This window comes from Lates calcarifer, unplaced genomic scaffold (genome assembly GCF_001640805.2).
Source record: "Lates calcarifer isolate ASB-BC8 unplaced genomic scaffold, TLL_Latcal_v3 _unitig_763_quiver_1858, whole genome shotgun sequence".
NCBI lineage: Eukaryota > Metazoa > Chordata > Actinopteri > Centropomidae > Lates > Lates calcarifer.
In genome coordinates this window covers 292-26,014 of record NW_026117976.1, presented here as the reverse complement: position 1 = coordinate 26,014, position 25,723 = coordinate 292, and the positions used below count along the sequence as shown (strand labels likewise).

Here is a 25,723-nt window from a genome sequence, read left to right as displayed (position 1 = left end):
TTAGTTTGAAAAACAGGTTTATTTTAATCCGTACCACACATTCACTATTTAAAAATAATATTCCTACAAAAAGTGCTACTCATTTCATAATATTAATAATAAAATACAGTTACTTCAAGTCTTCTGACTTCAGCTGTCTTGAGATGCCTCCAGTGGACCATGACTCTGTCTGACTCCCATCTGGATTAAAGCCCAGTGCAGGTTTCACGTCTGTCCACAGGATGTCTGACAAGACTCTGGTTGAAGGAAATGCTTGGAGATGAAACACACTGTGCACCATGTCAATTTTGTTCAGAGGAAAAGCTCTCAAGAATTTTACATTTTCTGCAAAGGTTTCTTACAGTATATTGTGCAGGACACACATACAGTACACACACTGAAAATAGTAAAAAAAAAAAAAAAAAAACAAACGCACTCCTCCACACACTGTTCAGAGGTCAGAGGTCAGGCACTACAATACTGAGGAGACCACAGTGCTTGAGTGGATATTCAGCACAGGCAATGTGTAAGACATACACTGTATTAAATGCTACAATCATCCTTATGCATTGACAATATATTCAACAAGACTGTTTAGTATGTACAGAGCTATACACTTTAGAAATAAGACCTGTAAACGGAGACAGAAATTAACACTATACATGTGTCAGTGATACCTCCTTGTATTGTACACAAGTCACAAATGCAGATGAACAGTAGCACTGCCGGCACCTTATAGTCACAATGCTGTAAACACCTTTTTTTTGGATTGGCTTGTTCAATAGTCCAGAAAACAATCTTTAAATTTTGTTAAAGCTGTGTGCCATTTCCTACTTTTTCTTAGAAAAGACTGACCATAAACACTTGAAAAATAAATACACGTATACACAAACCTATGCTGCAGTACTGGTGATTAAAAAAAAAAAGACAATTACCTATCTACAGTGAAATCTTTGATTCCCAAATACAATGTTGAGTCTAAGAGTCAGTGCATTGAGATAAAGAAAACAGTATTGCACTTGAAGATACTAATCCATTAAGTGTTTTTTTTTTTGTCTCACCAGATAAATCAGGAGTGTTTGTCCTTTCAAATTGCACATTAGTGTTATTATAAGTGTATACTGATTTAGTGTCACAGGTGAAAAGAAGGCCTCTGACACCAAAAGAAAGTCTGATATGTAGAAAGTAGCACGCTTTAATTTTTTTTTCTTTTTTTTTTACTTCAGCAGTTCAGTCCATCGTTTGTCAAAGAATCTCCTCATGTTGTGGCCGGCTCGTCCAATTTCTGAATCATCTTCGTTGAATTTTTCACAGTTATCAAATACCAGGTTCACGTCAATGATGAAAGTCTCCAAATTTAAGTACCTGCAATCATTAGAAATAGTTTTCACTTTATTTAAATGCAGCATCCGAATCAAAAATGAACATTTATGAAATACATAAAGCGTATGCTCATAAAATACACATGTAACAGTGACACAGACGTACTGGTTGGTGGCGAGTTTTTCTCTGATGGTGGAGAAGTCCATGGGCTTCTTGATGACTTTCCTGTATCCGGGTACAGCTTTGTGGTTGACGGGCGTGAGAAAGGGCCAGGCATCCTGATGGCTCTCCAGCTCAGCCAGGAGCACGCTGAAGGAAACAAGCAGCAGAAAAAGCTAAGCCTTTTGCCATGGAAAATATAATTTGATTTAACTTTAATATGGTTTCACCTGTTTAAGAACATGCTTGAAATATTGTGAGATTTTTTTCATCAGTTGATTTTGTACGTATGATATGAAATAACATGGTAAAATGTTTTGTCAAAGATTCATAACTACACAAGGATGATTGTCATGTATGTTATGTTATTATGGAAGCTATACTAGAGCTATAGTAGTGAGATGAGGTAAAATAAATGCTGCTGGATCTCATGCATGCAGTGAGTATGTGTTCATACTTACTGGCACACTGCCAGCCCATTTGTGTCGTCTTTAGGCATTTTGGCTTTTTTTGCACAGGAGACGGGGCTGTCGTGCTTGGCCTGGGAGCTGGGCGGGCTGTCGTCTCCTTTCCTCTTCTTGAGCTCCTTGGTACCTTTTTTTGGCACGCTGTTGCTGCTGGCAGCTTCCTCTTTGATGAGCTCTCCTGCCACAGATGGCTTACTATTTCGTTTTACCTCACTGCCTTTCTTCCCTCCTCCAGCTGTTCGGCTCTGTTGCTTCCTACTCCAGGGGGATTGACCACTTTCCTGAAAGACAGAACACACAAACGATTGGTGTAGAGCCACACAAAGCATCATATTCAAATTCAAATTCAAATCAATTCATTGGATGTGTACATTAGATACAATTAAGTCGTCACTTGGCAATTACACAGAGTGAAGCCCTTTAGATGTACTGTACCTGTGGACTATGAGATTTCATGGAATAAATAACAAAAGAAAAGCTCTGTGAAGAAACACTCAGGACATGCTGGTGTACCTTTGCAACACAAGTGGGACAAAACCAGTCACCGTCAGGTACTGTGGTGATCTTGGGTTTATGGCAGTATGTGTGGCAGCCTTTGTCACAGCCATCACAAAGTAAGAGCAGTTCTTCATTATCCCCCTTTTGACAGAGGAGGCAGTGCTGGAGAAACACCAAAATATATATAGTTACAGATAGTGTACATCAGCATGAAACTAAATTATGTGCAATTCTGCGCAGCCAGACGTACTGAATGATGTTGATTTGCAGCTGACTGTGGTATTATCTTATATTGTTGTTTCCTGATGATTATGCATTGTAAATTGACGCTGCTCACATACCTTTGATTTCCTCTCATCTGTTGCCCGTATACCCTTTTAACAATGATATGCCTTGTAGATTTATTTTACTCTTATTGTTAAAATCATGCATAATAAGGTTTTTTTTTTTTTTATCAAAAAAAAAATGTTAACAACAATTCAAATAAGTGAAATGCAAAGACATGTAGCCTGAAAGCAGTCTTTGATCTTTGTATAGAGGGTTATTTGTAGTGTGAGCTATAAATTAAGTCTAAGTTTAGTTATGATAAAACTCTATCAAATCTTTGATAGAGAGAGGGGGAGAAATGAGGCATCACTAACCACTTTCATGATGGACCGTTCCCAGGCGATGGATTTCTGCAGCTGCTGAATGCAGAGTGACAGCTGAGCTGAGCTGCGGACTTCACAGAGGGCTTTACGCCACAACCTCATCCCAGGAGCCACCTCCTCCTCACTGCTTTGAGGTTACAGAAAGTGAGACTGCAGTATTACAGTACACCAATCACATATACACACAATGACTTTGTCACACTGAATAACAGCTGGTAAGGTGATGTAAGACGAAAACAGTAATAGGTTTAAAGCAGCCATGCCTTGTAAAAGTATGTAAAAGTAATTGTAACATTACACGCTGAAGATGTCAATACTTTTTACAATGCAATGCTTAATGCATGGTTGCAAACTGTTTCTAATACAGACACAGGTACAGTTGCATTATCCAATCTGATCTAAATGTTTGTACTTAAGCTACCTTCTTTCGATGTTCCTCTCCAGCTCATCTAGCCGCATTACAGCTATATCAAGAGGATTGTTTGGCCGTCGCACCATAGCCCCAGCTTCCTCCGGGCTGGTTTCTCTCTGACCCTTGTTCTCTGGAGCTGGCGAAGAGAGGAGCTTGTGCTCATGATAGACCAGATCCTCCCTCTCTGACTGGGGCTCAGGGTGCATCCAACCCTGAAGGATACAGTATCGAAACATATCCATCACATCGCAGCGTTTGGTGACACAGTAATGCATATCTGTAGTATACAGGATGTCTTATGTATGTTTTTGCCTTTTTGGAATGTCTGAAGGTTTCCAGATGTCTTCACTTCTTATGAGTTTCCTATGTCTGAGTTAGCCCTTGGGGTTTATGTTTAGGATAAGGGTTAAGAATGTGACCCCTAGATTAGTAGAGGTTAAAGGTGAGGGTTTCCTCTTATCCATCATCTTCCTCTTAACAATGAAGGCATTGAATGAAGGTCCAGATGTTTCTCATGAACCATGTAAACAACCAATGTATATATACTGGTGTTCAGAGCTGTGAGAGAGAGAGATCCATATTGGCTCGGATCCTCTCACAGGCTACTGCAGTGCTTGTCCGATGCTGAACTACTTTGTAATAAACTTCTATATACAAGTAAGTCAGTGTCAGCGGAGATCTTCTCTTCATCATCTTCACATCGACATCACCACCTAATATACCACAAGAATTTGGCGTCACGAACTTCGGACGTGTTGTGACCTGCGGCGTTCCTGGCAACTTCAGCGCACCTACTCCCGCACCGAGCCTGCAGGATATGGTGAGCATTTCTCACTTATGGGGCGCTGGTTCGTTTGTTGATGTTGTGAGTGTTTGCTGTATGGTCGCACCGGAAAGAATTGTGCTGTGTTGATGTTTGGAGTGATGCTCCGTTCTAAATTTGATTTTATTGCGCTGTGGACAGCGCATAAAAAGGGGGGAGAGTGACAAAGAAGTGAAGTAAATAAGAAGTTTGAAGAAGTGAAGAAGAGAATAAGAAGTTTGAAGTAAAGAGTGTAAAATAGCTGAATTAGTAACGATAAGGTGAGCTAGATAAAACCATGCAAGATTAATGAAGATTGGGCCCTTATCTTCTTAACGGTAAGACATGTGTACATCAGTCACTGCGTGAAAGTCGGCTTTGAGAAATAGTTAGATTAGAGAAGAAAGAGGAATAGAGAGATAAAGGAAAAAGCCGCAGATTCGGTTAAAAACCCTCTGGGAGGTGGTTTTAGACGGGCCAAAAATCCTGGAAAATCACTAGGTGAATTTCAGGTCAGTTCAAGGAACTGGGGGTGTAGAGTGCAAAATTCAATTGTAAGTTCCCACTCGAACACTAGTTGACGAACAGTGTCTGAAGCAGCCTCTCATTGAATATCTACACCTCATAAGGTAGCATAAATTTAGAAGGAAGATAAGAGAAAAGGAGCGGCAGAAAAGCATGCTATAGGATAAAGTATGAATGAGTAGATTTTTGAGAATTTAGGATTGGATATTGTTTGTGTTTTGGGATGAAGTTGACTCTGCTGTGTGTTTTGAGAATTCTTTTTGTGTCCCTATTGAGTGAGTAGTGCCTCTGTCTGTGTGTGTGTGTGCGTGTGGAACGCTGTCTCAGCTGTGTGAAAGGCTGTGACACGGGATGGTGTATGGGATTTATGTTAAGAAGATAGATTTTGTATTGAATAGGAATACACTTGGTAATAGTTGGTCCCTTGTAGGAGCGTGTGATCTTTTGAGCCTCATATAGGATTGGACTTTTGTTGAAGAAATATTTGAGGGAACTTTACACATAATTTGGAGGATTAATTGTGTGTTTAGTTGATATCATATGTCGACTTAGTGTTGTACATCCACTGTTATATTGATTGAGTTTTTGGTTCTTTTGGAGTTGGTAAATTTATTGATTATGGTAAAATAGTGATTTAAAATAAAATAAAATAGATAAATAAAATAGGGGGAAGTAGGTTAAGTATTTAGAAGTAGTTTTAGTAATCAGTTTAAATTTACAATGAAGGGAGCTACTACAATGTCAGAGAAGGATATTAAAATTCAGAGAGTAATTACCCCTGTTGATGTAGTACAGAAGAATAATCCTTTAGTCAAAGGTATTGCAAAGATATCGGAGAAATGGCATAAGCGTTGGCCTGAAATTGATCAACCATGGCCAGTGGAAGGGACTCTTAACCCCGATGTAATTAAAATAATGCATGTACTTGTGTCTACATATAAGGCGGAACAAAAGAAAGGCAAGAAAGGGGAAAAACGTAAAGAAAAGAGACAAGTGGAGCTTGGTGTTCTTCAGTTGTTTGAAAATGAGGGACAGAAATTGATAAAATCTGCAAAAGAAAAGAGAGACAGAGGTGTAGAGGAAATAAGAAAGAATGTAAAGGAAACAGAAAAATCAATGGCAGAGATTAATGCACCCTTCTCACACGTGGATCCAGCGAAGAAACCCCCACCTTATGAGAAGAAGGTGAAGTTTGAGGAAGTTTATCCCCAGCTTCCAGTGATCTCTCAGGAGGGTAATTATCAGATTAAAGATGAGAATGATCAGGTAATAGAAGTGGGACAAGCAGAAACGATTATAACGATGCATCCAAGCTCTAAAAGTAAGAGGAAAACAATTTGTGTGGGAGCTAAGGATGATCAGAGTGATTTGGGAGACATTGTGGGTAGATATGATCCTGAAGTCAGGAGGATGTTGGCTAGAGCGGAAAGAAGAGGAGAAACATGGACGACAGAGGACTCGGAAGATGATAGCTCTAGTGAAAGTGAGAATAGAGGCAGCGATTGGGAGGAGCAAGTTCCTTTGCCTTCAAGAGGTTTTTTCCCTGCGGCAACTAGCACTGGAATGGAAGAGGCCTTACAAGAGGTTGAGAAAAGTATAAATCAATGCCTTTCGCATCTCTATGAGTCGTTTAGACCAGAGGATCAGAAAGTATGGGAGAATCAATTAAAGTGGTTAAAGACACAGAGGAAAACCTTGCGGAAGAAGATTTCCCAAAGATTAGGTAAGAGATATTCACTGCGCCCAAGAAAAGGGAAAATGTGTCCAGTGGTTGTTCGAGGAGAGAATTTGGAGTACAAGCCTTGGCAGAATACAGATATGTCAGACATACTTGAGAAGTTACCTGTTCTTCAAGATGGAGCACATCCTTGGATTTCAAAGTTGGAAGAGATTATGGTGGGAACACAAGCTGCCATGGGAGATATTAAGAGACTCTTGGCTAGTCTCCTAGGGGTTCCAGCTATGGAAGAGATTCTACAGAAAGCGGGACTTGACCGATATATAGGTACTGCTGTGAATGATTCAGAGTTGTTTGCAGCAAGTAGAGGTCGAGTGTGGAGAGTGTTGAAAGATACTTTTCCTACTAATGTACATCCTGATAATATTCTTATTGAGCCGTTGGGACAGGAAGAAAACCCGAGGGCCTATGTGTCAAGAGCCCATCAAGTGTGGAGAAATGTCACAGGAAATGATCCGGATTTGAATCGAATGGAGCAGTCAATTTTGCGGGCTAAAATACAGAAGGGGCTGCCCTTACCAGTGAGGAGCAAATTGGCAGAGGTGGTTGGTCTTGGAAGTATGACAAAGAATGTCTATGCAGATCATATAGCCCATCAAGTGGAGCTATATAGGAAAAAGGAACATGATCAGAAAGAGCAGGATCGAGAGATCCTTAGGAAACTTAATCAAATAGAGGTTAGCGGAAGGTAAGCAAGTGATGAGATATACACAGATTCCGCATATGCATATAATGAATGTCATTTGTGTGGATCAGTGTGGAAGAGCTGAGAGTTTAAGAAAATAGATGGTTCTCCAATGCAGTATTATGCTCAAATAATGAAACTGTTGCATGTGAAGATAAATCAGCTGAAGGTCAGAGATCTATGTTCAGGTTTTTGTGTAGAGAGCTCATAAGCAGGTGGGGACTTCCAGGTTGGATACTCTCAGATAAAGGGAAAGAGTTTATGGATAAAATGGTGAAATTGATTTAGTAAAATTGGGAATTAGATGGTTTGGAGTAATTTATCATCCACGAAGCTAAAGGATAGAGAGAGAGGAGTGAGATATGCAAAGAAGATTTTGATGTGAAGGTTGTGTGTATATTGAATTTTGAAGGATTGTGGTATGTGAGTTGTTTGAAAGAGAGTTGAAGCAAGTTTTATGAAAGAGAAGGGAAGTGATATAGATGGAGATGAAAGAGTATTGATAGAAGGTGGACTGTTGGAGACATATCCGTTTTGAATATTCATATCTCTCATTATGGTTTTGATATTTCTTATTGTTTTATCCTTTCACTCTATAGAGTGATATGATAAAAGGGGGGAAATGGAAAATGTGATTTATAATCTGAAATGATATGATATTGTGAATTTTACATTTACTTATAGGATTATAAGTAATCCTATAAGTAATCCTGCATTTGATGTTTTAATTTACATCTGTTGTTTGGTACAAGATACTGGTTGGTGTTTTCTTTCTTCCAGAACAGTATTGGGGGAAAGGATCACTATGGGACAATAAGAATGGACTGGAGGACTCTGAATAAGGATACTGTGATGCAATATTCAGAGTCAACACTTCATCGACACAACAGTGACAGTCGACGTTGCTGAGGAGCTGTTGTGGGATGTTTGATTTAGTTTTTGATTTTCTACATTGTATGAGTAATACTTAAACTGTGTGACATTTTTTTAGGTTGAAATTGTTGAAGGAAGATGTCTTCTGTTGTGGGGTAAATGCATTGGGACCTCAGATGTTTTTTTCTTTTTCTGATGCCTAGGGAAATTGGGGCTAGGCAGGGAAAGGTCCATTGGAAGGTGCGATGGGTCGACCAGCCTGAAAGTGGACATTGTTTGGATTTTATTTTCTGAGGGTTCCATATGTACTTGCCTGAAGTTATATCCTTGCATTAATGATGAAATTTCTCCTTTTAATTGGTTTGGAGTACTATAAAGTGGTCGCCTGGGGCAGAGGGGCCGTGAGAGAATTTTCCTGTCTAGATTGTTTGATGGAAATTTCAGGAAAGATAGCTGCTTGACAGGTTTTTCGCTCTCACACTCCATAAAGTTATGTTTATGTTTTGGGAAGTATATGTAGGTAAACATGTATGTTTTATTCTTTATTTTTCGAGGCTAGGTAGCCTCGAAGGGGGGAAATATGTAGTATACAGGATGTCTTATGTATGTTTTTGCCTTTTTGGAATGTCTGAAGGTTTCCAGATGTCTTCACTTCTTATGAGTTTCCTATGTCTGAGTTAGCCCTTGGGGTTTATGTTTAGGATAAGGGTTAAGAATGTGACCCCTAGATTAGTAGAGGTTAAAGGTGAGGGTTTCCTCTTATCCATCATCTTCCTCTTAACAATGAAGGCATTGAATGAAGGTCCAGATGTTTCTCATGAACCATGTAAACAACCAATGTATATATACTGGTGTTCAGAGCTGTGAGAGAGAGAGATCCATATTGGCTCGGATCCTCTCACAGGCTACTGCAGTGCTTGTCCGATGCTGAACTACTTTGTAATAAACTTCTATATACAAGTAAGTCAGTGTCAGCGGAGATCTTCTCTTCATCATCTTCACATCGACATCACCACCTAATATACCACATATCCATATGAAGTAGGGACACCGGAGCCTATCCCAGCACATACTGAGCTGTATGAGCTGTATGTAGCTGAAAGAGTGTGATGCTTCCTTGCCTGTACCTTTATCTGCAGGCTGGCACAGACAACTTTCCTCTCGAGATCCTCCACCTTCTGCAGCAGGCCGATGTCCACCTCCATGGCCTGCTCCTCAACGCACCAACTCTCCACTGTCTTCTCACTCACCTCCTGCTTCTCCAGCTCTGCCACATCAATCACTGTCCCCACAGATACATAAAAACACTACAGTAAATGACTGTCTATAAGAAAGCAACATATTTATACATTTATAAATAATATGAATTTGTGACACATCAAGATCAAATTACAATGTGTTATTTATGTCACTGCATGTCTTGAATCTGGACTTAAAGAGAGCAGAGAAGATGTGGACAAACCATCTTTGCTGTTACAGAGCTGGCTCATATACTCCATATGTTTTTGGAACTGTTTCTGCAAGACCCGCTCTCTGATGCCTCGGTTATGGAGGGCCTTAACCAGACTGTGCAGTTCCTGCATGTCTGACACTCGCCACCAACCATGCAGCATCTCTGCCAACACAAACAGCACAGATTTAAAGACTATTGTCACATAATTGCTTAATTTTAGCTATGTAGGGCAGATAGTACTGTCTGGGCAGTGAATATCCTTTGTCCAGAACATGTCACTTGTGCGTGCTGGCAGCGAGCCATTCTTACCCTCTGGGATAGGCTGAGTTCTTGGGTAATCCTGGGTCTTGGCCACCTCCACAGCAGGGAAAGAGGCATTAGGGGGCTTGTCACTCAGGGCCTCTACGGTCTCACTCTTGTTGACAGAGTTGTTATTCACCAGGAAGAAGACCCTGTTCCCACTACCCTCTGCATGCTGGGAGGCCAGATCCGGCACGGGGGGTAGAGCAGTGCCAGGGAAGGGCAGGCTGGGACTTGTCGCTGCACTGGACACGTCACACAGTGTCAGTCTGCTCTGATGAATGCCAGACTTTACTTGCTGAGAGGAAGAATACACACACTTTGAATTATGATGAGACAACAATGTTATTTCACTGCCACATGCATAATGTAAAAGACAAACGCTGGAATGAACCTAAGAGGTTCTCGTGCATTTGCAACATGAGGAAATACTCATGTAATGTGGAATAATACTTGCAACCCTCAGTATGACAAGCAAACCGTGATCTGAAATAATTGGGAGATGGAGATATTTTTGTTATCCACCAACCTGAAGGACAGGCGATTGTATGTTATTGATCCCAGCAGGAGTGCTGTGGCTGGTTGCAGCTAGGAGATTCGGGGAGAGGGAGGAGGGGGATTTGGTGCTTATGGTCTGTGGAGAAGAGTAAGAGGCTGGAGGACTAGAGCCAGAGGTGACAGAGGACTCGTCGCAAGGAGAGCGTGGTAAAAGGCTAAACCATTGGTTGCTCTTTTCCGTCAGTATTTTGGAGAGTTGGTCGTCATGAAGGACAGTCTGAGGGCTGCAGGTTATCCAGGGACTGCTTTTGAGCTGGGGGGCACTGAGCAGAGATGGCACTGAAGTACCAGTTTTATCTGTGAGTCCCTGCTGAGGGGTTACAGGCAGGGTGCTGTGGGACATTCCTGTCTGAGAAGTGGGATGTGAAGGATAAGATGCAGCGGTAGGGATTTTAGCAGAATGACTGTGGTGTGAATTGATGTCTGAATCTCGAGCCATTTTGGCAACTTCAAGGAGTTTGCTGAGCTTAGATAGGGAGCCAGGTTTCTGGAGGAAGAGATTGAGACTGTCCTGCTGACTCTCTGGAGTGGCTGTATCGCTGTCCATGCTGGTTATCACTGGCTTCTTTGTCTCTTCCAGCTGCTCCTCCTTCACCATTATCACCTGAGCAGTCTCCTGTCTTTCCTTCTCTTTCTCCACCTCTTCATAACCTGTGGAACATTAGAAAGGTTAGCCAAGAGAAGATGCACAAAAAGACATTCAATTTTACATCCTGTACATAGATAAAAGTGAATAACAACTGAGCTATCAGTTTGGGTTGGCACCTTCGCCATTTTCCATGCCTTCAACAAAGAGGCCACCACAGTGTGGGAGGACCCAGTAACGCCTCCTGTAGCGGTCCTGTCCAATCATCATGGAGCGCAGTGAGTGAGATGAGTCAAACAGCTTCTGTCTGATCTGACTCTGTTGCTAAATAAACAGAAAACACAATAGGGTCAGCTATGATGTATTAAATCCATTAATGAGCATATCCTGAGGAAAAGAATGTCTCAAAGGGTTAAATTTACCTTATATGTTTTCTCAATCTGTCTCTCCAGCTCCTCAATGCTGGCTGAATGTACACTGTCGTCCTAGATGAAAAGATCTCATTAGTGTGAGGCCACTGGACCGGCTGACATTTACTACAACAAACACTGATTTAGCCGTTGGCACCATTAAAAAGCATCATGCTGTTACTGACCTCCTCTTCACATATCTCTGCTTTCTTGCCTTTCTTTCCCCCTGATTCTTCCTCCTCCTCGTCATCGTCATCTCCTTGGTCCTCACTGTCATCATCCTCGTCCTCCTCTTCCTCACTGTCCCCGTCTTTTCTCTTGCATTTGCTTCTGGCAGTGGGGATGGCAAAGGTGTGGCTGTCCTCTCCTACCACACTGCTGTCTCTCTTCCCCGTCCTCTTGGCGTGGATGCTCCTCAGTCTTTGAAGACAAAAATGGACAGAGAGCAAATGAAACTCCTCCTTCATGCACAGAACCTATCAACGACAGCTTGGATGAAGCGTATACTCACTTGCGAAGCTTTCCCTCAACAACCCACTTATCCTTCCTCAGGTTGGTCATGTGATCTATGTTTTTGTCGATTTCACTGCAAAATATTAGACAACATTGAAAAAGATGTTTCTGTGACCTTTATGTATAATGAGAAGCACATGAATCATTTGCACCACACTGCAGCGGGGCACCAGATGTGTTTCAAAGTGTTACCACTACTCATGAAAAGTTAATGACATGTAGTTTGACGCAACCTCATGAAACGGTCCATCAGACCATGATTTGTCATATTCCTTTTGATACATCTGTTATTTCATCAAGATTTAAGCACCCATGAATAAAACAAGTCAATATATTCCACTCTCAGGCAAAGAGATTAGCTTGTTTGCTTCAGGCACATAAGAAAATCTTGTTTATACAGTGCACTCAATCAATTTTACAGGGAAACAGTGATTTATTTAACACAAATGTATCATAGCCTTATTCAGATCAAGCTTTATTTATTTAATAGTAATTTTGTTTTGTTGTGAAGTCCATTAACATGACTGCTGTACAAAACTGAGAGCTTGCTTCGTTTGTCAAAGGGCAAAAATAAAAGACATCATGAGTGTCAGAAGGAGGCAGGTCTCTCACCTGATCACAGCTTTACTGCAGCAGAGCTCATTAACCAGGAAAGCTAGAATGGAGGCTTTCTGAGATGGACTGTGTGCCTGAAAAGCCTTAGTCCTGAGGCTGAGGGCCAGAGCAGCCAGCTCTGTCTGCTCACAGTGGCCCTCCATGTAGATCTGCAGGATCTCAGACACATTGTCCCGGTTGATCTCCACATTAGTCAAGTGATCCCCCAAGCTGGTTTTGCTCTAGAAGAAATAACATTTAAAGGATGGAGTTCAGCCAGTGTTTGACAATTATTTCTTTCTCCAACTACAAAGATGCATGTGCATATGTGTAGAGGTCATATGTTGCTGTCATGCTGGCCAATCCTAAACCTAAGCAGAATCTTTTTTGTATACTTCAATCTTAAGCAAATAGTCTGGGACACATCTAGCATGTATGGATTTTTTAAATCAAACTTGTTTAAGTTGATACTTGGCTATCTAATGTCCTTTTAAAAATATCTCTCTTGGTGTGGGCACAACAGCTAGAGGCAGCCTCTCATGAGCAACATTATGTAAAATCATGTAAAGGCATAATTACAACCTACAGCACTGCATGGAGAAATGGACTCCAGGGATGAATTTAAATTGGTTTAAACCCAAGATGCGCACTAAGAGCACTAAACACTTAAACTCTCTTCGTTCAGCTGCACGGAACCAGAGTAGTGATAAAAGCTAATGTGTGTTCTGATTCTTCTAGTTAGCTGGCAAGAGAAAAACAACTGTAATGGCAGCTGCAATCATGCTGTTACAAGGCTGGCAATTGCCATGATGATGATAGAAAATATCAATGGTTTTGAAACCTTGACTTTTTCAAACCACGGTATACCTTGAAACCAGTAACTGGCCCATGCCTATTTACAGTACAAGCATTTACAATTCAACATTCTCACCTTGTGACCTGCAGGTATACCCGGATCACACACAGCTGCAGAGAGCATGTTCACCAGCAGGTCCTGCACCTTGCCCATGCTGTCCCCGACGTTGAGTAACCCCTCTTGAAGGTCACTTAGGCTGAGGATGTTTAAATTCATGTCTAATCCCAGGACCTTTCCGAAGCTGCGTAGAAACTGCAGCACCATCAGGCAGTCAGAGAAGGTGTTTCCAGGTAAGACCAAACCAGGGATACGTGACAACTCTGGAAGCCGCTGGAGACAAATACAAATGATTTTTAATAAAATAAAAGTTAATGTTGCATTCATCATCCCTCAGCAATTTGTAGCTACAGCCTGTACACCACAAATCTGAACGACACAGATGTTATACTGGCTTTAAGCCAGCCCTTTTCACATCATTTTACAATTAATTATGGTTTTAAAATATTTTATGAAGCTTACAGAGAACCATCTGACAGAAACATTTAATTTCTTTCACCTGTTCCAGACTATTTTGTCTCATTATTTAAGTAAAAGAAATGTTTTGAATACGAGCCCAGAATGTTTTTCTTTCTAGTATCTGATCAGGAATACTTGGGGTTATGATATCAGTAACCACTTGGTGGCAGTATTTTCACCTACACCTGTTTTCTTTTTAATCAATTACCATGCTTTCAGTGATATTGAGCATCTATTTTGGTATATCTGATAGTGAAACAATGAAACCATAAATTTGTCAAAAGCAATTCTAATCTTCATGCCTATAGCTCCTACAGTGATTATACTGATTAATTTCCATGTCAAAAAAATCTCTAGCCTAGTGGAAAATCTAATCTTTCCACACACATCTACTCCACAGATGGAGACTATCAGGGGTGATATATATGGACTCTCATTTTCATCTGCCAACAGCTCCACAGTGTGTGAATACCTTGTGATCTGCTAAACACATGTCTTCATTTGGCTTCTTCAGCTCCTTCGCTTTTTCCAGTTCCAGTCTTCTGAGCTCCAGTTTCCTCTCCTTGTTTAACCGTTTCTCATCCTTCTTCTCTTTCTTCCGACGCTCTTTCTCCTAGGGTTAGCCAAGAGAAAGAATGCACTGCTTTGTGTTGTTGCTTGGTCAGATATTGTACATTACTTTTACAGAGGGTGCACACAATAAAAACACAAAGTATGACTTCAATTACAGTGCTGAATCATCAAATAGAGATGAATTAATATAACATTTAAAACATTCCAAAAAATAATTTACATAATTATGCCCCACCACTACAGACTGCACCACTTTCATATTAAATTACTTAGGGAAAGAAAAAACAATTAGTCAATTCGTCAGACAAATAGTCTGAAACAACAGTGTAGGAGAAAGCAGAAGGGAATGTTCAGTAATAAGGAAATGTGAGCAAGTTGGCGGTTACTCACCTCTGCCTTCTTACGGGTCTCCACAGCCTTCATGAGCATCATGTGCTGCCTGCGTCTTTCTCTCTCCTAGCAGAGCACAGAAACATAGTTTCTATTCTATTTACAATTTCAATTATTTTATGCAGAGAAAAAGGGTCATAGATGCAACACACAGTGTGAACCACATGACATGCACAGTTAAAAAAAAAAAAAAGCAGCATAGGACATGGTTTGTGACAATCATCTCACAATCAAAATGTTGTACATTGTACTGTAGTTAAAGTGTAAATACATACATACATAATAGCTACACCAGATGGAGTATAATGATAAACAAAAAGCAGATGAGGCTAGTGATGCACATAGAAAGCATAAGCTCAAAGTTACAATCAGCCATTATTAATCTGAGCATGTTGGCAAGCGGCAGACTGAAAGCTGGTATAGACCGAGAGTTTCAGAGGCGTAAGCTGCAGGTATTAAGTGTTACAGCAGCAAGCAAAACACTGAGTGCATTTCCAATCAACTAATGAACAGCATTATATGAAACTAAAAAGACATCTTGGAGATTAAATTTCAATGATTATATTTTAACTCTCCTTTATTTATTGTGAAAGTTTAACAACAGCCACACTCATACATAAAGTATATAAATATACTTTATACTTAAATTTGCTTTGGTCCTCAACCGTCCGCATCTACTCAGTGGGGTAAAAATCTGGCAAGAATACATACTGTTTATCGACTTTCCCAGATGGCAAATTGAATAAGGAAAGTTGGCTCACACGCTGTAGCGAAAGAGGCCCCTAACTCTAATCAATCTAAAACTGAAACAATTTAATAGGTAGTCAGTATTCTTTCAGAAATCTTTTCATCCTTGTATAATTTCTGTAGAGTCAGGGCATTTTTGATCATATTGGGAAGATAATGGATGTGTTTTCTCTGAGAGACAAATAGAGCAGACATATGCAGCGCACTGTTCTGGAAAAGCCATGCAGAGGGATGTAGTATGACTGAAGCCGAAGCTACACTTAGCGCACTGCTATGATGGCAACCATTTATCACCACACATTCACAATATGTTGTTAAATGTACAGAAACAAACATACCCATACCATATCTAGTCTATGCCTCTCCAACTCCTGGTAGAAAGAGTTGGCAAAGTATTAAGAGATAGAAGGAATTACACAAGAAAATCAATGCAAGAAAAACCCAACCCACAGTTAACTAAAATAAAAATACACCAAAGAACCCCAAAGCATAATCTGACAGGATATAACGTACAAATGATGATTAGTTAGAGATCATTTCCAAGACATTCAAGTTACATGGTCCTGAGCAAAATACCCACCTGGTGCTTCAGTATGACAGCTTGCAGTCTTCGCATCTCCTTCTCCTTTAGCAAAAAGATAAATTCAATTAGAAACCAAAGCTCTAATTTACATCTATTTTTAAAGCGTACAGACTGGCCTTCTCATCCTATGCACCAACAGTTTGCAAAAGTTACAGGTCTCTTGGCTTTAATGGTTGAGCTAATGTGAAAATGAGATATACATAGAATACAAGGAGGTGATCCAATGTATTTTAATCACATCGATAAATCTCTATTGCACTGACAAGCCTTACAATGAAGCAAAAACATTACAGGGCAGACAAGTGGGGGCAAAAGTTTCAGACCAGACAGTTTGCTCATGAATCTCATCTTATTCACCTTGTTTCGTTTCTCAGCCTCCAATATTCTGGCATTGGCTGCATCTTGTTTCTTCTTTCTTTTAGCCTGTGCATGGACAAAAAAATGTACTAAGGTCATGAAACAAATGTGATTGATGCACTCGTTCAAAAACATATCAGTATGTACACCACAGAAAAGCTTTGACTGAATGAATGTTTAATTGGGGCAGCAGTTTTTGACTAATGAAAATCAATAGATAGATTTCTCTTAATTAAAATCACTACAAGAAAATAATGAAGAAATAATACAAATCAAAATACATATAAATTTGTTATTATACATACTTATACATTTAAGTGTTGTACTTAATATTATCTATGTTTGGTATGTGTTTGGTAAATTGCTATTTTTCAATCAATTTGACAGTTTATGCTGTCAACTGAAAATATTCCACACAAAGCTAAATAGAGCCAGAGTCTCACTGATAATATCAAATCTAACATATTGAAAATTTGAGCAAAGGGATGATTATTCCTTCCCATTAACAATGAAAGACAAAATGGCAACGGCAATGTAGTTATTACGAAACACCAGCAGGCAGTAGGAATAAATTAAGTAAAATTTCAATCAGTAATTATAGTCCCAATGAAATCCTGTTAAGAGCTGCCTGCCAAGCGTGTCAACTGAAATTTGATTTATAACAGCTAAAATACTTCACAGCTTCTATTAGTGAGGGAATGCAAAATAGGTATTTCACCTAGCCATGGTAAACTCTGGGCCACCTCTTACTTAATGAAATACTGTATTTTGTATTAAGCTCCATCACGGTCTGGGGAGATTTTCATATTCAATGGCACTTTTGCAAAAAACCAATTAAGCATTAGTCACATGTACTCACTGGATGTGACCAAAAGTGGGACCACATAATTTAGGAATAGCCTTTGGTTGGCTTTTTTAAAATCCTATCAACAGCAGAAAGGAAGTGTTTTAGACTGTTTCTGCAATAACTTTCAGGACGAACCTCGAGAATTTGCTGTGCACGGAGTTCTTTCTCCATACGAATTTGCTGAATGCGCTTGATCTTCTCCTGGTAAAAGGATGAGGGCAAGATCAAATGAATTAACTGTTAAGTCATGCATGTTATAGAGAGGCGGAGGGGAGGAGGGTGTGGGGTGAAGAAGTACAGTGGGTCTATGCAGATGAGGAAGGTGCAAGGGAGCAACTTCCTTGTAGAATTTCAAAGCAATTCAACTGTGCTTAAAACCTTTTCACCTTGGAGTGAAGAAACTGAATATGCAACAGAAGCTGCAGGTAGTTATGAAACTCTGCACGGAAAATTAAACAATAAACGCAAAGAAAAATCCTTACTTGCTGTTTAAGAATCTTCATCTGCTCTCTCTTTTTCCGCCTCTCCTCAGCGGCCATTATTGCTGGAAAACACAAACAAATTAGGCTTGAACACACCATATGATCTAGTGTTAGAGATGAGTCTGACTAGACAGCAGCTGTTTACCTTGTTGCCTCCTTGCCTCCTTGGCTGCTTGCGCCATGGCCTGCTTCTCCAGTTTTCTCATCAATTTGATCTGAGCTGCCTGTCGAGCTATTTCTGCAGCATGGTGAAATATAAAATATGAAATCACAGACCCTACTGAATTCAAAGCTTTGATGAAAAACTGACCCACAGATACCCCCTATATCCTCCTAAATGACCTCCAGAGAAAATGTCTGGAGTTTCTGCAGCCAGCTACTCTTTTTATATCCATGGAGCGAGTACAAAAAATGGTCTTGACGGGTCAGAAAAAGTTGAGAAAAGGTCACAGGCCTTGCTCAATATGCAACATGTCTAATGGTTACATTATGTTATGGACTACTGAGAAATTGCCTCTTTTAACACGTTTTTTACTGAGATGGAGATTGGTTTGACGCCACAAAATTCACTACTGATATTTCAGATAGTTGAAAATAGTTTTGTAATTAAACTCTATTGTGGCTGAGCTGGAAATACCTTTAAGTGAATGCAAGAACCCATGTCAGATACAACCTCTAACAAATAGGTGCTGGTGTTTTATGCTGGATTTACCCCTTTAAAAGGTGCCATTGAAACATTTCTAAGATGTAAACTGACCTTGAGCCTCCAGTTTACGTAGCAACTTGGCATTACTGACATCTTGGAGGTTATTTTCACCAGCATTTAGAGGATGAGCCTTCCACTGTCTGGCCCCGGTGCCATCACCTGTCGGCTGGTGCTCAGATTTTGAGCCGCGGCTGCGCCTCCCATCCATTGCTATGATACTGGGAGCAATCTCTTCCTCAGCCAGCAAGAACCACTGCAAACCCTGGGTGACATGACGGAGGAGGAAGAGGAATTAAAACAAACAGAAGAAAAAATAGCTACTCTGATTGCTATTTACTGATTGCTCTTATTAATGGATTATTGTGTTGTGTAACTTCTTAGAGCTAGAGTGTTGAGGCTGTTTAGGGAATAAACAACATGATGCAGAGTGCTTTTTTGTACTTTTCCTCTGCATGTAAACAAAAGCAGACTAATTCTCATGCTTTAAATTGTTTTAAATGAATATTAGATTTGCATATTCTTACAAAATCAGTGTCTTCATCCTTCGGTGGAAAAACTAATTGTGAATTGTGGATATTGACTACACAATGATGTCTATCAGATACACGAAAAACTAACAATAAAAAGTTGCAAAATTTACCTCTGGTCCTTCTCTGGCTTCGTAGAAGTCACCAACTTTAATTTTTGTACTAAAGCTGAAGTTATCCCGTGAGATTTCAGTTATTCCATTCCGGAGTAAGTACTGCAGACAAAAGAATAGTGCATGCTAATTAAAGCCTGGGAAGAAACTTTGACCCATATTACTGGTCAAATGTTACAGTGTCCATCTATGGGCAATTACATGAAGCTGCAGTGATGCATTAGTATGTGCCATCATCTAAGGCTTTAAATCTACAGGTACTTTCCAGACAATAAAGTAACAAACTGTTGATTTACCTTCATTACATCAGGATACTGACGCAGCTTCTTCCCACATGGAGCAAAGTAAGCCACCTCCCCTTGTAGACGACCTGCTACAGTCCTGATCCGGGTCTCTCTCTGCCACCTGAACAAAGAAATTGCAAAGTACCATATAGTTAATATGAAAACAATACCACAACACTGTTTATACATAATACTGCTGTTACAGCTGTATTCAGTCTTCATTAATATATTCATATTACAAGGAGACAAGTGATGTCTGCAGAGCTGTGTGCTGTGTAGTCTGTGACCCTTTCAGTAATCAGACTCCTAAATGGATGTGGACCAAGAGGGCAACCCCTCAGTTCCCATGAGCTCCACTGGAGAGCAGCTATGGCTTACAGAAGACATGTAGGCTGTTATCCCAGACAGAAAAGGTTCGGAAATAGAGTCTTGTGGCCTCTGTTTCCTGTGAACCTGCTGATGAAAAACATCCTTAGAAGATGAAAGGCCGCTCTGATCCAAGACTGCAGAATTTGTGGGCAGGGAGCTGCTAATGTTGCATGTCTGTGTTGAGGCTGGATGCAATTAACCCCTTGTGTCGAACTGCTGGGCCTCATTTCATTTCCTGCCCACTGTGATCTACTGCATAAGACTGGGTTTTTAAGACCCCTCAAAGGAAGGAAACAATGTTTTTTGTGGTTTGCTCACACTCTGCTGTTGATGAAGATTTCACTTTACTCCCTTAAAAGATTTCCAGTATTTACGCTGAGAAAATTGCCTGACCATGATTACTGCTTTCTCACCTGGTGTCATATTCACACTGCAGTTTTACACTGGGAAGTGGACACTGTCTGTTGCATGCAGCAAACCCAAAGATAGAGAGGTGACTCCACACAGAAAAGTTGGCCATAGATGACTTTTTAGAAAAGGTCACTAGGCGGCCCACAGTGAGCTGACATTTAACTGTAACATCAATTGTATAAGCTCAAATAATACAGCACATATGACAGCAGGGACAAACAGGACATGGTCAGATCATCCAGTCAGTGTGTGTTTCTTTGCATATGAAGTGAATGCACAAAAGCTCACCCAAACTCAAGGGGCAGTCGTAGAACTCTTTCATCTGTCACTCTCCTCCTCTTTCCAGATCCTAAAAACAAGAGAAATGACTCAGTGCCTTCAACCTGAGCAAATGAAAAAATAAGCATGTGTACTGAGTCACATTCTTGAAAATACAGAACCTCCCACAAAAGGAGACTGTTAAGACACATTAATTGTGGATGTTTTATGTATGAAATGGCTAACTTTACATCTCTTACCTAAATGACTACATAATCCAAAGCAGTGGAATTTATACAACAGTGAAATAGAATATTAGACAAACAATATTCTGACCTTTTGACACATTAGAGAGGTGCAAAACACACAGGAACAGAGCTTGTACAGCAACAAGCCTAACCATTGCCTTGACATTTACTGCATGCTCTAAAGCTGAGTTCTAATAGTTTTAGTGTAAAATGCATTCCTAGATTACTAATCTTATAAATGTAAACGTTTATAAATCTCTCTCATCAAGAGTTATTCACTTCATATAGCTACTATTACTCAGTAGGAATGCAGGTAAGTAGGATTAAAGGGAACAAGAAATGAATACTTTCTCATTATGGCAAGTCAGAATTCAGCTCTGTTAGTAATGTAATATACTCCATGACTCATCCAGTATCAGATTTATAAAGCATCTGCCTGGGTTATTAAAGCAAAAGCTGGTGGAGATAATCAAAACAATGACGCAACAAATTCCTTCCAGAGAGCTCATTTTAACTTGGAACTATTGAGACACATACTGTATATTCATGTTTTCACGGTGGAAAAATAAGTGTCCTTTTCCACAGATTAGGTTTTAGTCTGAATAAGCAAGAGGGAGGGAGGACAAGAGCGGGGGAAAAAATAAACACCATGCTGACTTTGGACATGATTGTGCTTCATTGACTGAGAGAATAACACTTTCCTGAAGCCCAACCACACATTAAACTATCTTAGTAAACTGTAAGTTCAAGCAGAATTATAATTTATGGATGTATTTGGTCTTGAAAACAAGGATTTGTTACCTGGCAGTGTGGCAAATGTGAAGGATGGGGACGGGGTGCTGTGGTTACTCAGTGTCCCTGAGTGGGTCATTGTGGTAGGGGTGAGTAGACTACTAGGTAAACTAGGAGGCTTGATGATGTGCAGGTTAAGCAGGGAGCAGTTGGCTGAGATGTTTGAAGGGGACTTCCGGGGACTTGCTTTAGCTTGTTTTAGAGGAGTCCTTTCTGCATCGCTATCTGCTTCTGTCTCACCACGCTCTTTCATATCATCCTCGGAGCCATCAGAGTCGCTCTCCAGATTGCTCTCTGACTCTGCAGGGAATTCCAGTGTGACACAGGAAAAGAGAGAGTAAGAGCAGAAAAGAACAGAACAGAAAGAACAGAAAGAGAAAAGAACAGTAATAAATCCTAATCATCACAATCTCACAACCAAGCCACAGAGAGCACCGCTAATAAACAGTTTCTACTTGTACTAACGTGCACTTCTTTGTTAACGAATGGGCTGTTTAATCTCACCTGACAGACTGCTTCCAGAATCTTCATCATTGATATCATCTTCATCATCTTCATCGTCATCGTCATCATCGTAGTCCTCTCCTAAAGAGTCTGAGTCTAACTCCTTGCTGCTGTGGATATCAGACTCACTGCCTCTGACCAAGTCTACAGGTGAATAGGATGAGTTGGTTTTAGGGAGGGCTCTTTCCTGCATGCAGAGATTTTGGAGTCTTGGTCTTCCTTGATCCGTGAGCAGATGAGGGAGAAGACTTAAAAGGGGAAACAGAGCTGCCTGATGGTTCCTTGGTGGCCAGTGCTCAAGTTGATGGGCATTGGGTAGGGAGGGGTAGTAGCTGCCAGAAGCAGCTTGCTGTTCGGGGTGCTGTTCGGGGTGCTGCTCTGGCTGCGCGGCTTTGTGATGAGAGCTAAGGGCGCATCCTGAACTTCGCTGTGGATTACTCCATTAGGGGTGATGTTTCAGGAACAGATTGGTGTCATTGCCTGTGCGAGAGAGATAGCAAATTACTTCTCATCGTACCAGACGAATATTTAGGTGTTGTCAATGATGGAAGAGAATGCTGGATTTTTTGTGACTTTTATACCAGTTCTTGCTCAAAGGTCGAAGAGAGAAGGCCTGCTTGAAAGAGTCCTTGGAATGGATGGGCTAAATAAAAATGAAAAAGAAAAGGGAGACAAAGAAAAAAAGCAAGTAATTACACAAACTGTCACTCACATTACATTACTGTAGGCTGTGAATGAAGGAATTTAAGGTGTAATAAGAGACAGGGACAATGAAGAGCAGACTCAAGCCTGTCAACAGCAGTGAAGAAAAAAAGGCCACTGTGGAAAAATATTTTCAAATTGTTTGGCTTAGTGCCATCGTGCGACTTTAGCTTGTCATCTGTATTTGTTGCTATTGTTATAGTCTGGCAAGCAAAAGCCCATATTTTATGTACCACCATCATATGAATTAAAACCCTCTTGTTACAGATTGCCACATTTTCCCTCCTTCTTAGAACAGTAACAATAACTCCCTGTAAAAGAGGCCGATTTCTCTCTTTTGATAACAAACATCCTAAAGCAATAACAGAGCTAATTGCTTGTCAGTTTTGAGAAGTATTCCCAATAGAGCGAAAGGCATTGTCACTTCTAGACTTCAACTCATGTGGTGGTCAGACTCTCATGTAGTATAATAAAAAACCCTAATAATAGTGTATATGCATTCATTTTCTGTTGTGAAGGAATCCACTGATTTTTGTTTCATGAACAGAAAGAATGATGGACAATACATGAAAACAGAGCTCCCTCTATTGCAAAAGAGAGAGAAACACTTGCTTCATTACAGTTGATTTATTTTCTGTAAAAGGAAAATCAGCTACAATGCCACAATGTGAATAAAAAAATACAACTCACCTGTTTTAATTTAAAACTGTTGAAGTGTAATGACATTTCATCTGGGATGTTTCCACTGCTCTCCCTTCAGGGCTATCAACTGGCTGTGTGTGCTTGGGAGAGGGCATCAAAAATCTTTGTTTATGCGAGGGCTTTTCTGAGGCTGACAGTGTTGGTGGTTTGGGTAAAGAAGAGAGGGAGAGAGGTTTGGGTGAAGAAAGAGATGAGGGTTTAGGTGAGGAACCCAGAGAACAGGGGTTTTGTAGGGGAACAGAGAGCAAGTGGTTTGGGAGAGGAGGAGACAGAGCTATGCTTTGGTGAGGACGAATGAGAGAAGTGCTTTGGTGAAGTGGAAGGAGTAAGTGTTTGGGGTGAGCTGGAGAAGGACATGGGGTTGGGTGAGGACCTAGAGAGCAGAGGAGAGGCCTCTCTGTGGGACTGCGCTGAGGGACTGTTGCTGGCTGCCAGCGCCTGTGCCTGGATGACACTGATGTGTTTCTGGCCTCCCTCCTCCTGCGGTCCTGGAGCTCTGGAGAAACAGTGCTGTGGATTGAGCCCGGACAGCAGAATGAGACTGGAGGCAGTACGAGGAAGTCAAAGGAACGCTATCACAATGACTGTCTTGAGTTGTATTTCCATCAGTGGTACGAGGTCTCCTCTTTTTACTCTCGGTAGTGTTCTGTGTCAGCCGCTGAGTGGGAGGATGAGGAAAACAGGGAGAAGACAACATGTCATGTCAGATCCTGCTGAGAGAGCCTCACAGTGGCAGCTCTGTCAGCTAGCACATACATCCAGTTTGCCACCCACCACTAAGGCTGCTTTTGACAATCCAACTAACATTTACAGAGAGCAGTTTTACACAGGGACACTTTACAAATCCATTCAGACATAAAACTTAACAAAATAACTTCTTTTCCCAGGAGTTTTCATCTTAAGTTTCACACCAACCTAGAATGCATTATTCAGGCATTATTCTGAAGAAACTGAAAAAGGAAAATCTTTTGTCTTTGTCATGCTTTGCAAAATTTTATTGACAAAAAAATGTCAACTGATTTTCCGAACTCATCTGAATACTCAGCTGAATATTTAAACACAAACAGCAGCACTTGAACACAGCTGTGCCTTACCTTGACTTTCCGTTTAAACTGACTCTCTTTTCCTGAATCAGAGTCCTCGCTGTCATTGCTCTGATCATCCTCATCTTCATCATTGTCCTCCTCTTCCTCCTCCTCCTCCATGTCATCAGGATCACTGCTGCTCTCCTCACCATCACTGGAGCTATCTGACAAGGATCCTGACTGGCTGCCGCTCATGCTCGAGGTCTCTAGTGGTCTTTTGCTGGGTTTCTAAATAATAACAGAAGTCCAAATTTGTCAATACGATTAAACAGATCAGTAAAGTCGGTTTTCATGCACATTGTAAATAAGGAAAGACACATAAATGCTTGACAAAACATTAACCTTTTCTTTTGTTTTCTGAACAGTCTTCTGGTGTAGTTGGCCTGGGTCCTGACAGCTCTTTGGACTCTGACCACTGTTGGCTTTAGTTTTCTCTTTGTTTCCCTTTGCTGGAAATGAACTGGTGTTCACAGCAGAGTTCCCAGTAGGAGAGGAAGCACTCCTACCATTCACTGTTCCATTCACGCCTACAGAAATTAGCATTGTTCATTTCTTCAGATGGACACTCATGACAACGAGTAATATGAGTCAAACACATTGGCAGGACAATAAAAAAGGCTAAGAAGAAAATAACCTTATGAAATACCAGTAGCACTTAACAAGGTCAGTCTCATAATGTTTAACATGGTATATTCATGTACATATACAGTAAGCACCTAATTGGTGTTTGTAGAGCTTCTTTTTGCTGTAAGCTACTACAACATATATGACCTTTAACAGGAGCTAACCTGAGGCACAGGACTGTAAGTGAGCAGGATCATGGCTCTTCAAGTTTGATGCAAATACAGGATGCAAACCCAGAAGAGGAGGGAAGAAGGCTGCTGCTCCTCTGGTATGCGCTTCAGATGGCCGCACCAGTCTAGAATGGAGGAGAGATACCGTACAGTTAGGCAAAAATAGCCAGCTCTATCTTCATATATATACAGAGAATTCAAGATGTCAACAAGCCATAAGAGCAACAGTTAACGTAACTCGATAACAGCACTAATCACTCAGTTCAAAGTATAGTTTTGCCAGTGTACTGGAATTCTGCAGAGTTTCAGCTCATCTGCTGGACATTTCCCAGCTCTACAGTTTCCAGAAAGC

General features: G+C 40.6%; 2 protein-coding genes across 4 annotated transcripts; both read right to left on the bottom strand.

Annotated features, from left to right (window-relative positions):
* Positions 1-22,230, bottom strand: LOC108879901 (bromodomain adjacent to zinc finger domain protein 2B). Of its 3 annotated transcripts, XM_051069275.1 has the most exons (30): positions 22,089-22,230; positions 21,594-21,884; positions 20,575-20,635; positions 19,519-19,627; positions 19,223-19,324; positions 18,634-18,844; positions 18,022-18,114; positions 17,877-17,938; positions 17,530-17,595; positions 16,548-16,613; positions 16,188-16,232; positions 15,946-15,978; positions 14,861-14,926; positions 14,370-14,510; positions 13,457-13,711; positions 12,544-12,767; positions 11,930-12,004; positions 11,604-11,838; positions 11,431-11,493; positions 11,188-11,332; positions 10,394-11,073; positions 9,874-10,162; positions 9,574-9,726; positions 9,239-9,393; positions 3,498-3,700; positions 3,068-3,200; positions 2,442-2,588; positions 1,923-2,209; positions 1,468-1,611; positions 1-1,344 (listed from the first exon to the last, which is right to left on the bottom strand). In XM_051069275.1, exons 2-30 carry the CDS (start codon positions 21,835-21,837, stop codon positions 1,197-1,199), a joined length of 4,635 nt encoding a protein of 1,544 aa, XP_050925232.1. In that variant the 5' UTR covers positions 21,838-21,884; positions 22,089-22,230; the 3' UTR covers positions 1-1,196. The 3 variants fall into 3 exon arrangements, with proteins under 3 accessions (XP_050925232.1, XP_018526863.1, XP_050925233.1); XM_018671347.2 differs by lacking the exon at positions 17,530-17,595 and having other exon boundaries at positions 3,068-3,203; XM_051069276.1 differs by lacking the exons at positions 1-1,344; positions 1,468-1,611 and having other exon boundaries at positions 1,648-2,209; positions 3,068-3,203.
* LOC108879900 (bromodomain adjacent to zinc finger domain protein 2B) lies at positions 22,063-25,484 on the bottom strand. Its single transcript, XM_018671346.2, has 6 exons — positions 25,366-25,484; positions 24,920-25,104; positions 24,587-24,805; positions 23,963-24,150; positions 22,352-22,515; positions 22,063-22,232 (listed from the first exon to the last, which is right to left on the bottom strand). The coding sequence occupies exons 3-6, from the start codon at positions 24,770-24,772 to the stop codon at positions 22,063-22,065; spliced, it is 708 nt and encodes a 235-aa protein (XP_018526862.2). The 5' UTR covers positions 24,773-24,805; positions 24,920-25,104; positions 25,366-25,484.
* Between the last annotated feature and the right edge of the window lie 239 nt (positions 25,485-25,723).